A 17981-nucleotide genomic window follows, 5' to 3' on the forward strand; every position below is an offset into this window, starting at 1 on the left:
TTTTTACATGAGCTGTTGAATATATTAAGAATGTGAATGTTTCATTTTTTAAAGATGAGCCCATTTTCTCAGCACCTATAAAACATTTTTAAAATTTGTATTTGGCTTTTAGAAAGAAAATGATTTCAATCAGGGATTCTTCAGACATTAAAGGAGCATCTAAAGCAGCTGGAGAGTTTGTAAACTTTCATATTTCTGGACCCACACTGATTGTTATCCTGTAAATTTAGAGTGGGACCCCAAACAGATTTCTAGCAAGTTTTCAATGACACTGATTCTGATGCTGCTCATGTGGGAAAGTTCCATCTAGGGCTTCTGTTTACAAATTTAGGATTAGAGCCTTGTTCTAATTGTAGTGTTGTTGTGTAGACTCCTTTGCCTTTAACTTAACCTGTAAGAATGCAGTTATTTTGTGATGTTTTGTTTGGTTGGATTTAAAGTTAGATACATTCTACCATGATCAAAATTAAGATATGATAAACATTATTCTGTAAAATCTTAATGAGGGATTTTATATCTCATAGCTTATCCCCCCATTAGGGAAGTATGATATAAAGAGCTTTTTAATGAAGGGACAATCTGAGCTGGAAGGGGACTCTGTAGAAAGTGGTAGAAATTTGGAGTCTATTTGGCCAGGATGGAAGCATGAACTGGTTCATGACACTTTTATCTGACTCTGAAAACTCATCTGATGACTAGAGATTCACGGTGGTGCAGATGGGAACCTCTCCAATATAGCTGTGGTGTAGAAGCTGAGAAAACAAAGGTCATGACAATCTAAAGTTGGAGGCTGGCAAGGGAATTGTCTCGTCCACAGCCCATTTGCGTCAGGGCAGTGCTGTAGGTTGTAGACAGGCCAAAGACAGTGCCTGAAAATAGCACGGGAGACACATGGTTTATTGGAGAAAGCTAACTGCTCCAAGAAGAGTTTAGTGGTGACAAGCTAACAGCACCTCTCTCCCTCACAGTGCTTTGGCAAGTACTGCCTTCTCTCCCTCATGGTGTTTAGTCCAGTGGCTGCTGGCTGGACAAGTGACATGTCCTTTCCACAGTGTCCTCAGTTCTGTACTCTTTTACACTCGAGAGTTTTCTCTGCTAGGCTGCAGAAGCAGCGACATCATTAGCATTAGCTTGCTTAGTCTGCTTGCCTGACCAGCGTCTCAAGAAAGAAATAACCTGATGTACATGCAAGAAAGCAGCTTTTAACAGATAACACTAACTTGCCCTAGTTCCCAGTGTGCATAAGAGAAAGCCAGTGACCTTCACGATAGTATGTATCTGCACCTTCTGGCCCAGATTTGCCTTCATTGTTCTCTTACTGTGGTTAGTTTTGGGGGAACAGAAAGGAAACATTTGGGGACATGGTGTTTTGTTTTTCTGTCCCCCTATGCTTTATGGATAATATAGGAAGTGTATTACAGTGAGTTCTGAAGTTGAGGAAACTGATAAGATAGAGGGTGAATAACATTCAGCCTCATATTTGTGTCACAGAAATTTCCTCATATTTTGGAGATTCTAAAATCAAAAATCTGGAAATGTCTCTATTTCAAAAACAGGAGAATGGACTATCCCCCCCAAAAAATACAATTTTTATTTCATTAATTTTTATGTCTGTATAAAATAACTGAGCCAAAAAATGTAAATAGTGATTTCAGATAACAGGCAGTAACCACTATGATTTGACTCAGGCTCAAATAATTCACTAAAATATTTTAACTCTTGACTCCATCTTGGGATTCTCATTACATTTTATTTTGAACTTCTCAAGATAATATTCTGTTAACTTATTTTAAAAAGCAGCTCAAATCATTCATAACTGTAACTTCATAAAAGATGATAGCAATCATCATATCCATAAGGAATTTTGGCATTGTGCTGGCAAGCAGCATTTAAAAATTAAGCATTTTGTAGCTGTCCATTTCTTTGTTCCCAATTCATGCCTCTAATGAGAATAAATAAACAATTAGAGAATAACCTTTCATTCTAATCCTGTTGTTTTTTGTTTGTTTGTTTTTCCTGTTTTGGTTTTGTATTTTGTGGTTGTTGTTGTTGTTTTGTACATAAAGAATAAAGAACTACTGGTATTAGCTACCCCAAGAAAAGGAAGGTTGACTGCAAAAGTACACCTTGAAAGAAAAAAGAACTAGAAGTACAACAGAAGTTATCTGTGGGACATTGTAGCTAAATGGCTGTTTGGGTTTCAAGGAGCGCAACATCAACAGATATTCTAGTGGTCCTCAATCTGCATAATTCTTTCTGTACCACTCTTAGCAGGCTTCTCTATTATTTCTGCACCCCTTGGTTTTGCACACAGCTCTCTAGCAAATTCTTAAATTTCCAAGAGAAAATGATTATCTCAATATAACTTTTCATGATGGTCCGAGATGGACTGTGAACGTAGAGATTACTGAAGTCAGGTGCTCACTTCTAGTCTGATCATTTTTACCTGATTGGAACCACCTGGCTGGACTCAGGTATGTGGGTAGCAGATCCTGTCCTATAAGCAATTGTAGTTAAAACCTCCTACCATGCTTACTGCTTCATCAAGAGCCTCTGCTACCCAGATGCCTGAGTCTGGCCAGGTGGTTCCAATCAGGTAAAAATGATCAGACTAGAAGTGAGCACCTGACTTCAGTAATCTCTACGTTCACAGTCCATCTCAGACCATCATGAAAAGTTATATTGAGATAATCATTTTCTCTTGGAAACTTAAGAATTTGCTAGAGAGCTGTGTGCAAAACCAATTAAATTAAAAATGAAGTTGAGCACCTTTCTACAAGTTTGTTGAATATTCAGGTTTTTCTCTTGTGAAGAGCCTGCTCAAGTGTCACCCCATATTTTTTATCCATTAGTTCTTTATATAGCTTATATATGGACCCTTAATTATATAACTTACAAATATCTTCTCCCAATTTGTGCCTTGTCTTTTGTTCTCTATAATGTCACCCTTCTCTGGAAAGAAGCTTTCAAGTTATCAATTTAAGGTAGTTGAATTTATAATTATTTTCCTTAGTGTTGTGATCTTTGTTCTATTTAAAATTAATTTACTGTCATGAAAACATTTATATCATCTTATAAAATAACAAAATTATCTTTCACAATTAAATCTGCAGTCAATTTGCATGTCATTTAGGGATACGGTTTGAGGTAGGGGTCATTTTTTTCCCCTTTTCCATGTCAATCTCAAATTAACCAAGTATTATTTATTTTTAAAAATACTTTTCTCATTATTCAGGAGGTTCATATTTGTCTTAAATCAAGCCTTCATTTATGTGGAAGTCTGTTTTGGGGTGATCTATTCTGTTTCACTTGTCCTTCCTTTTACCATTATAAAACTGTCTTAACTATCATAACTGCATCTAAGTCTTGATACCTGGTATATATTTCCAATTTCAGAATTCTTCAAGAGATTGAGTTTCTTGGATATTTTTGGTACTTTGCATTTTCATATAAATTTTACAATAATCATTGTATTGTGCACACACACACACACACACACACAAACACACACACATACACACACAACCCTGCTGAGATTCGGAATGTATTTACCCTGACTCTATAGAACAATTTGGGAAGAACTTGAGTTATGTTAGAAGAAATAATAAACAGGTAGAAAGGAGACATAAAAGGAGGACAAGAAAAAAAGATATTAATTTGAAATTCTGCATACTTTTCCAGACTTGTTACTTCCCAAGCCAATCACTCTTTCAGGCCCCTTACTCCCAAATCCCTGGGAAATCTGTAAGTCTACTTTGTTGCACCCAATAAATACATTAAGCATAATATCTTGAGAACTTATAATTTAGGGAATTTCTAGCTCTAACTACTGATCAGATATTGAAGATCACATTAGCCTGAAGATCCCAAAAACAGACCAGACCATCAGAAACCATTTTGAGATCACAGAACTGATATCATTCCTGGGTAAATTCCCATGCCAACCCATGGCCAAGTTTCCTTTAAAAGAAGAGCTGGGAACCCCCAAACCCAAACATGTCTCTCACTCTCAAGATAGTCCATATTCTCCCTTGAAAGTGTGTTCCTCCTTTACCCACAAAGATCTCTCTCTTCGGTTTGCCCTCATTCTTCCTTCAATATGTATACACTTGCTTAAATAAACCTGTCTTATGTGTCTATGCTTGACTGGCCTATGCTGAAATTCTTTTCTGTCATACCTACAGAGAACCCCACTGTCCTGAGTCAAGGTGCCCCTTCTCTGCAGGGACTCTTTGGACCCTTTTTTTGGAGATGCTTCTTCTCTAGAACAATATTTTAACAATAGTTTTAGAACCCATATTACACCCTTGGTTTATTTAGATTTTCAATTTCTTTCAAAAACTTTTTGTAGTTCTTTCAATCTCTAGTTAAATTTATTCCTAGTTATTTGTTCTCATATGCTATTATAAACCACAATTCTTTAAAACTTCAGTTTTTGTCGCTAATCTATCAAAGCATAATTGTTTAAATATTTACTTTTTGCACCCAGCAACTTGATTAAATTTTTAAGAACTGTTTCTTTCATTTGTCTTGATACATATCATCTAGGAAAAATTAGTTTTACTTATTTCTATTCCATACCTGGTTCCTCTTCTTAGCAAATCCTAAAACCCACCATAATCTGAAGCTGTGCAATGTGTAGTTTTAGTTATAAATTCAATTTTTTAAAAACTGCGAATGAATTCAATCTCCTTTCTACCTCATGGTTTACCCTCAGCTACTTGGGCTGGACCACCACCGCTACAGTTCCTTTCAGTCCGAAGCCTCTGAGGCTAGACCTCCCCCCCCACCCCACCCCCGCCACCCCCCAGAGCAGGCTCAGGTCCCAGCCGCGAAAGCGCGCGCAACCGGAACCTCCCAGGTTCCGTCCCCTCACACGGACGCAGCCAATGAGTGGCAACCTCTTGCGCGCGCCCCAACCGGCCAAAATGGCGGCGGCCGTTGGCGTGGAGTCCGATTTATAGTGCCGTTGCTCGGTTCCTTCCGTTGCAAAATGTGAAAGAAACGTCTGGTGGAGTGGGGGGAGGTCGTAGGAATGAGTCGGCGGAGGAAATATGGGGACAGCAGTGCCCCGAAGAAGACGCCGCGTAGAACGGCGGCGACTGAGGACTGCAGCTCGGTGGTCGAGCCACGCAGCAGGCGGCTGAAGTCGGCCCGCGGGTCGGGTCTCCGCGGGGCTTCGGAAGGCCCTCCCGGGCCGGTGTGGCAGCAAGAGCAGCGTCCAGCACCCGCTTCGTGCATTAACAGTAACCCCGAGGGTGAGACGTGGGCAGCGCTGCAGGCCCGCCTTCGGCCCTGCAGCTCCACGGCCCAGTCATTAATTAACCGGAAAATGGGGGATGGGGGTGGATTCCGACAGCGTCTTTTCTTTCTGTGAGTCTCTCCCTAGGCTACTCCAAAAATGACCCCCCACCGCGCCCCCGAATGTTTGGACCCCGAGTGTGAGCTCGGCTCTGCCATTTGGGACCGCCCCCACCACGGGAAGGGGTGCTGCGGTTTACCTGTTTGCAGGAGGACTGCTAGTTCCTAGGCTGCCCTCCGGTCAGCTGTGGCGAAACTAGAATCATTCGCCCGATCTATTGCCTGCAGCGTGTTCCCGGGGGAAATTGTTCCCTTTAAACTTTTATTTTGACCCGACTTGCTTTAGAGAAGGGGTTGTCCCGCAATGTTTTGAAGAAACCGGAAGTTGCTTGCTGGAACATCCCTTAGAGAAGGAAAGGAAGGGCCCCTTCCATACTGATAAGTTTTTGATGTACCATGTTGAAAGACCTATTCATAACTATATTAAGAGCAAAACTTACATAAAAGCCTTTTCCTAGAGCATGTTCTTAAAATACGGCGTTGGCTACTTTACATGGGCTTTAATGAACTCCCAATAAAGCAACTCAATCAAGCCCAGATTATATTAAGTGACTGTAGACAAAACTTCCCCCAAAAATGGATCACGAATTTTTTCTTGGGGTGGGGGTGGGGGAATAGTTAATGGAAGTTTGATAAAATTGGTGAAAGGTGGCTAAAAGACTTTTACTGAAGTTTCTGTTGGGATACATTTTGGAAATGTATATATGAATTACAAGTGGTTCTCCAGAGTCTTCCAGGCCCAGTTTTGTAATGAATGGAGAAACTAGGTTATACACTATTTTACATTCACAGAGGTACCAAAATACCTAAAAATTTTTGCTGTTCATAGTGTTAAGTTTATGAAGTCTTAATGTAGATTTTTATGCCTAACATTTCAATTTTGTTAAAGTAATATTGTGATGAGAAATTTTTATATTGAACTATAAAAAGTAAGCTGCTATTTGACTGTGATATTATGAAATAAAACAATGCTTTAACATGCAACAATTGTTATTTAACAATATTTTGTTTAGAAAGGCATGAAACACCACAGAGAGTGCTGAAAATGGATTTGTTTTCATGTACCTTCAGTTCTCCAAATGATCCAGATGGACAGAATGATATCTTTTGGGATCAGAATTCTCCAATGACAAAACAGTTAGGTAATTTGTTATTAACATTTTTATGTGGATAAATATTTGATAAATGATTAAAATTTATAAAATTTCAGGTAGCATCAGGAACTTTTATACAGCAGATTTTTTTTGAGAATTTATTTCATTTTTATATCTGATATTGTCAGTGCATATTCATCTAAGCCATACTAATTAAAATCATTTTTTAAAATTAAGTTTTTTGGTTTAAAATTTATAAAATGTTTTTGTTTCTTTAGGTAAAGGAAGAAAAAAAAAGATTTACACCACAGGTAGTGATGAGATATCAGACATTGTTAATCGTATTGCTCCTCAGGTAAATATCAATAGTTTTATAATTTATCTTAAAATATTGGAAAATTTATTCACCTAGGTCTTGTTCAGTTCATTTATATGAAAAATGTTTTGTCTTTTCCAAATACAGCAGCAAAGATAACTTCTATCTTTTCTATTTCTGAAAGCATGTTTTGAAAAAAAGAACATAGTATAAAATTGGTAATGTGGACATCCCTTAGAATCCATGAGGTATTGGTTCTAGGATCCTCCCACTGATACAAAATCTTTAGATAATAAAGTCCCTTATATAAAATGGTGTACTGTTAAAAATAACCTCTGAATATCCTCCCATTTACTTTCTTTTCCTTCTCTTTCCTTTCCTCCCCTTAGGTCTCACACCTACTAGAAAAGTATGCTACAACTGAGTTGAAACCCTAGCCACTCCTATATTCTTTAAATCATCTCTAGGTTACTTATACCTAATACCGCAAATATAGTTGTTATACTGTATTGCTTAGGGAATGATGACAAGAAAAAAGTCTGTACTACTACTTTGTATAGATGCAGGTTTTTTCTCCATTTTTAGTCTGCAGTTAGTCAAATCCCTGTTTGTAGAATCTGCAGATACAGAGGGCTAACTGTATATATTTTCCTAAAAATATATTTTGTTTATTTGGTTAATTAATTTTTTAAATTTTAATTGGGTATATGTGACAGCAGAATGTGTTTTGATTCATTGTACACAACTGCAGCACAACATTTCATTTTTCTGGTTCTATTTCTGAAAGGTATGTTTTGAAAAAAAGAACACAATGTAGCATCACAACATATGTGCAGTCACACATGTATCTAGGGTAATGATGTCCATCTCATTCTACCATGTTTTCTACCCTCATGCACCCTCCAGTTTATGACTAATAATTTTTGACCAGGGCTTGGTTTGTATTTTGTCTTTAATGTTTTGTTTAACAATATATGGCAACATTTTTCAGGGTACTAAAATGATAGAATAAGACAATATGAGTTTTAACTTTTGTGATATTTTTGTTTTTTGCATTTGTTTACAACCTACAGTAAAACTTTTCCCCACTGAAATTTTTCTTCTTAATACTCCCTGGCTTACAAGATCACTAAGAAATACTTTAAAGGTGGAAAGAGAACTGGATTTACATTTAGTCCTCATTCAGCCTCTGATATGCTGTGTGACCCTAAGCAAGTCATTTAAGCTCTCCAGTCTCATTTTGCTCTCTTCATTGGATCATTATGAAAATTAGATAAAAATTATTTATAAATTAGGACACTATAAATGTAAGATGTTAATTGTGATCATTTAATTTTTTACTGTAAAAGAACCATCTTCAAGAGGCTTTTTTTTTTGTTATTTCAATTCTTACACTGCTTGAGTGAAATAGAAATATAAGTTTAAGTCATTTGACACAAATTTATCCAGCAACTAATATTCATCATATCAGTCCTATCACTATTACTAGGAAGCAAAGGCCCAAACCATTCTGAACTTTAACAATGTTTAAATCCAAAGATCATCCAGTTTTTTCTGTGTCTTCTCTGAAGTAATTGTATTTTTTTCCTAACTTCTCCTTGAATAGTTACTGTATGTTAACCACAGACAATAGATGGCACTGGCCCAAAATGTGGTTATCAGGAATCACCATCATCTAGGTGGAGAAGACAGGAAATAAATTTTTTCTTAGCAGCTATAAAATATCCAAAATTACAGCTAGCACAGTCAAAACAACTTTGTTGCTACTAGCTCCACATTCCACATTTGGCATGTCATAGAAATTCACTTTACATACAGTTCATTAAATAGCATTTGTGCCACAATACTACTTACTCTATAAGTTAACAATAGATCTTCACTAATTGTGAGTTTCACATGAAAGAAGCATAATAAAATGTGTTTGGGCTGGCCAGCCTAAATAGTTATAAAAAGATAGTTGAGTAAATTATTGAATCCTTTACCTAAATGGGCTGGGAAATAATAGCTCACATAAAGAAATGGCAATAGTACACAAGTGGTAACTTGTATAAAAGAAAAACTACAGTGAAATTAGTTGCTTATAAATATTACCCTCTTCAACTGAGCACTTTAAAGTATATAAGTCTTTGATAACATCACGGTCTCTTAAAAAACTTGTCATGTTCTCAGAATGACACATCTTTATGTTGTTTATTTTTAGGTGAGTTATTCTCAAATCATTGTTTAATTTCCCACTAATGTTTTTAGAGACAGCTTTTTAAAAAATTTGCATTTCATTTTAATTAGTCATTTTGCTTCCTGCAGCATTAACTTTTTATACAGTGCTATTACTGGGTGGTGTATATCTTCTCTATCATTTATACAGCTTTACACAGTATATTCTTTAGGATGAACTGGAGTAATGTTTAGCTATCTTATTGGGCACCTAAATTGTAGTTGTTAATCAGTAAGTATATAATTATTAATGATAAATTTAAAAGGTAATACTTACAAATAGTATACAATCATAAAAAGGATTTCTGACACATACATAAGGTGGAATGGCACATAAACTTTTCATAACTTAATTTTTGAGAAGTAAATAAATTTAAAATTACTTGGAAAGTGAACAGAGTTCATAATGAAGTCATTAAGAATATTATTTCCTTAGATTCAAGATTGTGGAAACAAAATGGGAAATCTGAGTCCAAAAGTGACACTGATTTTCTTGAGTATTTTGCAAAGCTAAAGTCAGTTAGGTTCAACAATCTATTAAGAAAAATAGCTTATTGATTCATTGACTATGTTGAAGTACCAAGTTATAGGGTTGCTTTCAATTTACTTATAAAAAAATGGCATTTTCTTGTGTTTAGCACTGTGCTGGGTTGATACTAAGTTATCATAGGAAGACTCATTGTCTGTGAGTACCCTATAATCTAGCCATAGACTTTTATTTTTTTAACTTTGTGTGATGATTACTTGTGTTCATTCTAGTTACCCTAATAAATATAGTAAAACCTGATTTATGAATTTGATTCATTGATTTAGTTTGCAATTAATACATAAAGCTCATTCTCTTTTTGTTTGATCAAGTGACTAAAAAATATAGCAAATTATACATACTTAAAATGACTTTTTCCTAGATTTTATCCTGGTTAAAGTTTTTTTTTTTTTTTTTTTTTTTTACTTTCTATACTTATTAGGTTTGTTCTTATCCCTACCTCATTCTTAGCATTAGTTCTGACTCTGCTCTTATCTCTTAATTCTGACATTAATTCTTAATGTTCTCAATTTTGGTCAACAGAAATTGCCCTGCTTTAGATAAAGTATAATGGGGATAAGGAGAATTTGGACGATCAGATACCATAGAAAGAAATCACCTATGTATCTCTTCATTTTTAATTATGACAACAGTACCACAGGTTGCTGCTTCCTAATAACAAAGACATTTTTTAAGAAGTATCTTATAATGTCGGAACTTTATGAGTTTTCTTTTGATAAAAGTATGCTTTTACATTCATATATTAGATATAAATTTGAAAAATAATTTATTTCTTAAAAATAATTTTTTAATTTATTATTTATTTATTTTTATTTATATATAACAGCGGAATGCATTACAATTCTTATTACATATAGAGCTCAATTTTTCATACCTCTGGTTATATACATAGTATCCTCACACCAATTCGTGTCTTCATTCATGTACTTTGGATAATAATGATCATCACATTCAACCATCATTAATTACCCCATGCCCCCTTCCTTCCCCTCTCACCCCTCTGCCCTCTCTAGAGTTCATCTATTCCTTTCATGCTCCCTCTCCCTATCCCACTATGAATCAGCTTCCTTATATCAAAGAAAACATTTGGCATTTGGTTTTTTGGGATTGGCTAACTTCACTTAGCATTATCTTCTGTAACTCCATCCATTTACCTGCGAATGCCATGATTTTATTGCTGAGTAATATTCCATTGTGTATATATACCACATTTTTAATCCAGTCATCTATTGAAAGGCATCTAGGTTGGTTCCACAATTTAGCTATTGTGAATTGTGCTGCTATAAACATTGATGTGGCTGTGTTCCTATAGTATGCTGTTTTTAAGTCCTTTGGGTATAGACCGAGGAAAGGGATAGCTGGGTCAAATGGTGGTTCCATTCCCAGTTTTCCAAGAAACCTCCATACTGCTTTCCATATGGGCTGCGCCAATTTGCAGTCCCACCAGCAGTATAATATGAGTGTACCTTTTTCCCCATATCTTCACCAACACTATTGTTTTTTGTATGCATAATGGCTGCCATTCTGACTGGAGTGAGATGAAATCTTAGATCTTAGAGTGGTTTTGATTTGCATTTCTCTAATTGCTAGTGATGATGAACATTTTTTAATGTGTTTGTTGATTGATTGTACATCATCTTCTGAGAAGTGTCTCTTCAGGTCCTTGGCCCATTTATTGGTTGGATTATTTGAATTCTTAATTGTGAAAATTTTTTACTCTCTAGAACATAAATGGGTCGCTTCTTGTAATTTGTTGTTGCCATTCTCCAACTTCTGATTGTGTTTGGGTTTGTTTATAACTCACTTCACCAGAATTTATTGCTTTAGGAAAATAATTTAAAGTAGTTAGTTTTCATTTTTCTTTTCTTTTTCTCCCTCACTTTTGCACATGAACACTCTTTTTCCTTGTGTGTGTATGTATGCTCAGTGTGTAAGTACACCTTCACACCTCTGTTTTCCTCCCTCTGTCAAAGGATGAGAAGAAGCCAACAACAAATTCCATGCTGGGCATGTGGATTGGTGCAGCTGCTATTCCTTGTACTCCCAATGTAGCGAAAGAAAAATCAAGAGTAAAAGTTAGCCGTACAAAGTGAGTTCATACTTTTCAGCTTTTATAAGATTCACTGAAGAAATATTTTTAATAATGTTTTTGTGAACATATCAAAATAACAAAGTTTCTTTAGTTTTGACATGTAAAATTTTGGAGTTAGAATAATTGTGTTAAATTTTGGCATTTTAACTAACAATTATCTTAAATAACAATTGATTCTAATGATATAGAATATTGCTTAATTATAATTTTTTAATGTTTAATAGGCTAAAAACACAATATCGAGAAAAAGAACTTATGAAATTGGCTGAACAATTTGATAAAAATATGGAAGAGCTAGATGTGGCTCAAGAGCAAAACAAGAGGAATCATGATTTTATCCAGGAGATTTCAAAAGCAGAGACTTCACATAGTTGTAATGATTATGTACAGGTGCATCCCTTACATGATGTAGTTCCAATTATAGATAATGCCATAATAAAGAAGCCAATGAAAGGAAACACCAGAATATCTGTGGCAAATGATCAAAGCAGTAGTCAGAAGCCATTTGACCAAAATGCTGAAGCAGCCTTTAATGCCCTTTTTGATGATTCTACCCAGAAATGTAGTGGGCAGTTAAGCCAAGATCTGGCAGATGCTTTTTTGAACACTAGAAAAAATGCTTTGAAAGAGGAGAAAATCATTATTAATGGTACTCTGGTCACTGAAAAACTGCCAGGTAAAACCCAAGATTCACTTTATCCACAGGTAGATCCTCCCATAATGACAAAATCATGTGTGACTCCGTATAGTAAAGAGCCAGAAGCTTCTAGTAAGCCCATTGGTACATTTACCACCAGTGATTTGGAGGACGATTGGGAAAAATTACTAAGTAATGAACCTTTTGTTATGCAAAATGTTGAAGCTGAACTTTTTCCTTCTAAAACTGCCCAGGTTACTGATCATAAGGGAATTTATACCTTTACTAGTGAATATGGTGGAAATACATCAAGAACAAATAAAAGTCTAGATGCCAAGTTAGGAGATTCAGAAGTATTACAAGATTTACCTTCAGAAACACATAACAGAGAACTAATAGATGCTGGAAAATACAGATTTTCATCAAATCCAAATGATAAATCAAGCAAATTATCATCCACTAGAAATAAAATGAAATCTTCAAGTAAAATTGTTAGTCAAGACAAAACTCAAGATTGTGCAGTTACATCTAATCTGACAAAAGTAAAAGAAGATATCTGTATCAATTTTACTTCTAACGTAAATACTTCTGAAAAGAAGTCTGCTTTGAACACAAAACATTCTAGTGAACAAAAAAATAAGCCCATTTTTAATCAGTCTTTCAAAGCACCTGTTAATATTGATCCCTTTGGCTCTTCAACTTTGGACTGTGAAACAGTTGTTAATAAACCAGATCAGACTAATGCATCAAAGTTAGGTTCTTTCTTTGATGATTGGAATGATCCATCACTTGCCAATGAAATTTTTGAAACATGTCATCGATTAGAGACTTCTTGGGAAGCAGATAATGTAGATGATGATTTGTTGTATCAAGCATGTGATGATATTGAAAGACTAACTCAGCAACAGGACATTTTAAAGGACAATAAAACATCAGAAAGTATACTTGAGATCAATGATAGTTCCAAACATGGATCAAAAAATATATCTACTACATCTAAACAAGGAAGTCAGTTGACACAATCAAATCATTTGAATCTGGGCAGCATTACAGTGCAGACGTCTTCCTTGACAGTTGGCACACCAATAAATAAATCAGTGAAAATGGAGAAAAGGGAAATGAGTGGAAATTCTTCAGAATTTTGGGGTACTACAACAAACTTGACTACGTACTCTAAGAACTCAAATTGTCTGATGAATAATCTGCATGTGTATAGGAATAACAGTGATGTTCTAATGCAAATGCCCAGTTCTAAATCAGTTTTTGCAGGAAGTTCAAGTCTGAATGTGAATTCAAATTATGTGAGCCCAGTAATTGCTAGTAATAAGAAGAAACTGATTACCCAGCAACTTTCCCATAGGCCCCAAACAGATGAAGCACAAAGTGAGTTTAACAAAGCAATTAGATTTTCAAAGTATACTTTTTCAAAGACAAAAAATCCTCAGATTCTTTGTCAGCTTAATCAAAATTGTATAGAAACAAGTATGTCTACTACCAAAATTACACAAGGTTTGGAGAAAAAGAAAACTGTGAATTCAATACCTGGGGAAGCTGATCAGCAGATGTCTTTGGTGAAAATTTCTGAATCTTTGAAACAATCTTCAAAAGGTATGTATGAAATAGTTTCCTTTTAAAAGTAGTAAAACTAGTTATTTGTTGTTTTGACAGAGGTATATGAGGTAAAACTTTGGTTTTTAACTAGAATTCTTAAAGTAATTCTTGTAATTAATTATGCTAAATATATGAAGTATAGGTGGATTATTTTTCAGAAGATTGCATTGGGTTCTTTCCCATTACTTATAATGACCAACATATACCAGGTACTCTGTTAAACAATTTATGAATTATTTCTTAAAAGTGAATATATTAAAATGTTAGGTTTAACATTGTATGTATTTAATAAGCTATTTATTAAGTATTTCATTGTTTTAAAACTTAATCTTACTCCTACTTTTAGTAGAACAGTGAAAAATAGTTGGCATTTTGGAACTTTCTAATTAAACACCTTTACTAGTATAATATCTGATGTAAACCTCGGTGCTATTTGTAATGGTTAAAATGGTGATTTATTTATTTGATACTATCTGTCATTTTCAATTCTTCAGTTCCTCTTTTCCCCACCTCTTCCATCTGTCATTAAATTCCTTTGATCATACTTTAAAAATCGTATCTACAGATGACCCATCTTTCTCACTCTCTATCACTACCACTTTTATCCAAGAATACATTTCTTGATTAGATTACTATAGTTATTTTTATGTTTTCCCCTTCAGTTTTAGTCTCCAAATAGCAGAATAGTCCTTTTAAAACCAGATAGGCACACATGACATTTCTATGTGTAAAACAATTGTCAATGGCTGCCCAACGTATTTCAAATAAAATCTAAACTTTACACTGAGATCTAAAAAGTCCTGAATTATGTCTCCTTAACCTGTCTACTTACTAAGGTTCAACTATACCAACTCTTCAATTTTTCAAACAGAATAGGTTCTTTCCTAGATCAAGAAATTAGATCATGCTATTCCTTTGACTATAACAATGCCTTTCCAAATTTGACCCCACCACCCCACCCTTTTATTGTTTCAACATATATGTTGCGGAGCACTTCCTTGAAGAATCTATAAGTGGGTCTTTTCTTTGTTTTCTACTATTTCTTAATTCTTTCATTCTTTTTATCACCAGTTGCAATTAAATATTTAGTTTCTGTAATACTTAGGCCTGCCACAGCATCTGTCACTTAGAACATACCTAATCAATATCTGGATGAACATCATGCAGTATAATGTAAAAAAACCTGTTATTCACTGATACTATTATATTTTCTATGAGGGAATATGTCCAGCATTAACTATTTGTGGTTCTTAATGCCAGTGCTCTTTCCTAGCCTGATGTTTTTGTGTAATGTTTTCTTCATCAAAACAGTATCCTCCATACATACATGAAATCTACCTGCCTTGTTTCCATTTATCCTTTAATATGCAATGTGTTTCTATCTACCCAGAATGATTTACTTTATCTGGGATGCTAACTATTTTTATAGCATTATTACACTGACTTATAATTACAGATTTTCTTAATCACGCTTCCTCACTTGAAGCTAACTCATACTTTTATGTTGATTGGTGCTTATGAACGAGTTTTTGGTTTCTTTTAACATTAGATCATTTTTGTCATTTAGATTCTGAGTAATGCTTTTGTTGACATTACTGCTACAATATTTCTATTTAAGTCTTTTTTATTAGCTTATACCAGTAATCTGCTAGTTGTTTAAAAAGGAAGAAAGAAGTATAGAATAACTCGAAATAACAAGTCTTTTCAATTTCTCATTTTCCAAATTATTTTATCACAGGAAACCACTGTTCATATATATTCAATATACATCATGAAGCATTTTCTGTGGATTTAAAGAAGGTGTTTTTGTACACACGTGCATGCACATTTAAATAGATGGAATTATATGCCCACTATTTGGCAACTTGGCTTTTGCCTTTATTTAACATATTATAGCCATCTTCTCCTGTTAGTACGTAAAGATTTGCTTACACGAATACATGATATGTTTTATGGATATACCATAATAACTGTTTTTATATAGATGTAATTTAGATTGGTTGTAGTTTATTGAAATTACAATACTATAGTGAATATTTTACTTAAATTTCTGGTTGCTTATTTGATTATATCTACTAATTTTTTTAAAACCTGATATAAGAGAATTTGAATTTTGATGGATGACCAAATTTTCCTCCAAAATAAATACCTCAACATTATTTATCAACACTGACAGTGAATATTTCTCCATATTATAGTCCAAAATACCAGTAGGTACAACCATGCTTCAGAAATGTAAATTTATTTTCATATGATTATAATTCTATAAATGAGTATTTGAATTTTTCAGAACACCTATCTACTGTCCTATCTACTATCCTATTTTTTTATGGATGGATAATCTGCCACTTACCAATTTTTCTTGTAAGCTTATCCATTGTCCTTAATCTCCTGATTAGTATTAACCTTGTCAATGTTTTCTGTTTCTACTTACTTGTACTTTGCTTCTCTCCAGGAAATTTCTTTGAAGCAAAATCCACTTAATTCATGGATATGAGGCAAAGTTGATAACTGGCTCTGGGCTGTATTTGGACAAGCCATAGTTTTTTATATAGCAAGCACACTAAAAATGATTTTTACCTTTTAAATGGTTGAAGGGGGAAAAAAATGAAAGAAAGACTAATATTTCATTATACTTGAAAATTGAATTCATATTTCTTTGGCCTTAAACAAAGTTATTTGAACATAGCACATCATTTGTTTCCACACCATCCATGAGTATTTTCATGGTACAATGCAGGATTTTATGCAATTGTAATAGAGTATATGCTTCTCAAAAATTAACATGTTTATATCCTAACCCTGTGGTGAAACAAAATTTGCTGACCCTTTATTTTAAAATCAAACTTAAAAGAGCCACTTTTGCTTAGTACTATGCAATAGTTGGACTTTGCAAGTAGATTTTTATTATATGTTGAGTTAAAGGAACAGCTGATGGGAAAAATGAATGGCTCTCCCAAAATCAGATTTGCATGGTGTGACTTGATATCATTTGAAATTGTTTTCCGTAATATCAGCCCAGTCATAAAATCAATTTCAGGAAGTTATATTCTTCTAGGCTGATGTGTATTATTGTTTTCTTTCTATCCTTATTCTCAATTGAATGTAAACTGTATATAAATTCTGAACTTTGGTTTCTTGGCTGTGAGACTAAATTATTAGCTAATTAGTCAAGCTAATCATAAAGTATTTTTCTGGAAGAAAAAATAGCTTCAGTCCATTAGGTAGCTAGCTTGGGAAATATCTACTGTCCTATCTACATTTTTTTATGGATGGATAATCTGCCACTTACCTTACCAAAAAAGACATCAGAAAGTTCATATAATGTTTTTAGAATCCCTGTTTAAGATCTATACATTTATAGGTTATATGAATTAGATTTCATTAATCCATAAGAATTACTTATTGGTGATCAACAAAACAGTTTGAAATCAAATTGAATTTTGTCACACAGAAGAAAAATGCCTCAAATAGAGACAAAGTCATCAGTGCTTGATTTTCTTTTGACCTAGAACATTTGTATCTATATGTATATACTTGGAATTTTACATTTAGTAGTTTAGTATGATTTAATAGCTAACGCAGCATAGTAAATGAGGATGATGACTTTATAAGTTACAAAATTAATACATATTTTGTTTAATTTTTAGAGGAAGAAGAAAAAAATAGGAAATATTCCCCTGAAGAAATTCAGAGAAAAAGACAAGAAGCACTGGTTCGAAGAATGGCCAAAGCACAGGCATCATCTGTAAATTCAGCTCCCACTTAATTTCTTTAATGAAATACTGGTTGGAAGACTTATAAGTTATTGATAACTATCTATGATAGGAAATATTTTTTTCTTGATTTCTCTGTGAGAAATTCTTACTTATAAAGCATGGACTTCTACTTTATTATTTAATAAATCATTGTTTGCAATGGTAAATTAATCCTTTCCTTGAGAATTTATATGAAAGTTTTGAAAAGTTAGCAATTATGTACTAAGATTATACAAAGGAAACTAGTTATATTTTTAAATATTATGATTTCAGAAGATCATCAAAAACATGTAATTATAAAAATGTGTCTTCTGTGTCTTCTAATACAAAGCTTCAAATTTTTTATGTTAA

General features: G+C 34.1%; 1 protein-coding gene across 2 annotated transcripts; it reads left to right on the forward strand.

Annotated features, from left to right (window-relative positions):
- Nucleotides 1-4922: 4922 nt before the first annotated feature.
- Etaa1 (ETAA1 activator of ATR kinase) lies at nt 4923-17748 on the forward strand. Of its 2 annotated transcripts, XM_026387251.2 has the most exons (6): nt 4923-5258; nt 6375-6503; nt 6734-6810; nt 11506-11621; nt 11849-13869; nt 17523-17748. In XM_026387251.2, exons 1-6 carry the CDS (start codon nt 5036-5038, stop codon nt 17639-17641), a joined length of 2685 nt encoding a protein of 894 aa, XP_026243036.2. In that variant the 5' UTR covers nt 4923-5035; the 3' UTR covers nt 17642-17748. The 2 variants fall into 2 exon arrangements, with proteins under 2 accessions (XP_026243036.2, XP_026243037.2); XM_026387252.2 differs by lacking the exons at nt 4923-5258; nt 6375-6503; nt 6734-6810 and adding an exon at nt 9017-9670.
- Nucleotides 17749-17981: the final 233 nt, after the last annotated feature.

Source organism: Urocitellus parryii, chromosome 12 (assembly GCF_045843805.1).
Source record: "Urocitellus parryii isolate mUroPar1 chromosome 12, mUroPar1.hap1, whole genome shotgun sequence".
NCBI lineage: Eukaryota > Metazoa > Chordata > Mammalia > Rodentia > Sciuridae > Urocitellus > Urocitellus parryii.

Excerpts from the sequence above, each read along its gene's own strand:
- Etaa1 (XM_026387251.2), top strand. The coding sequence starts at position 5,036 with ATGAGTCGGCGGAGGAAATATGGGGACAGCAGTGCCCCGAAGAAGACG. Across the intron at positions 5,259-6,374 it reads CATTAACAGTAACCCCGAGG|AAAGGCATGAAACACCACAG; the intron begins GTGAGACGTGGG and ends TATTTTGTTTAG. Across the intron at positions 6,504-6,733 it reads TCCAATGACAAAACAGTTAG|GTAAAGGAAGAAAAAAAAAG; the intron begins GTAATTTGTTAT and ends TTGTTTCTTTAG.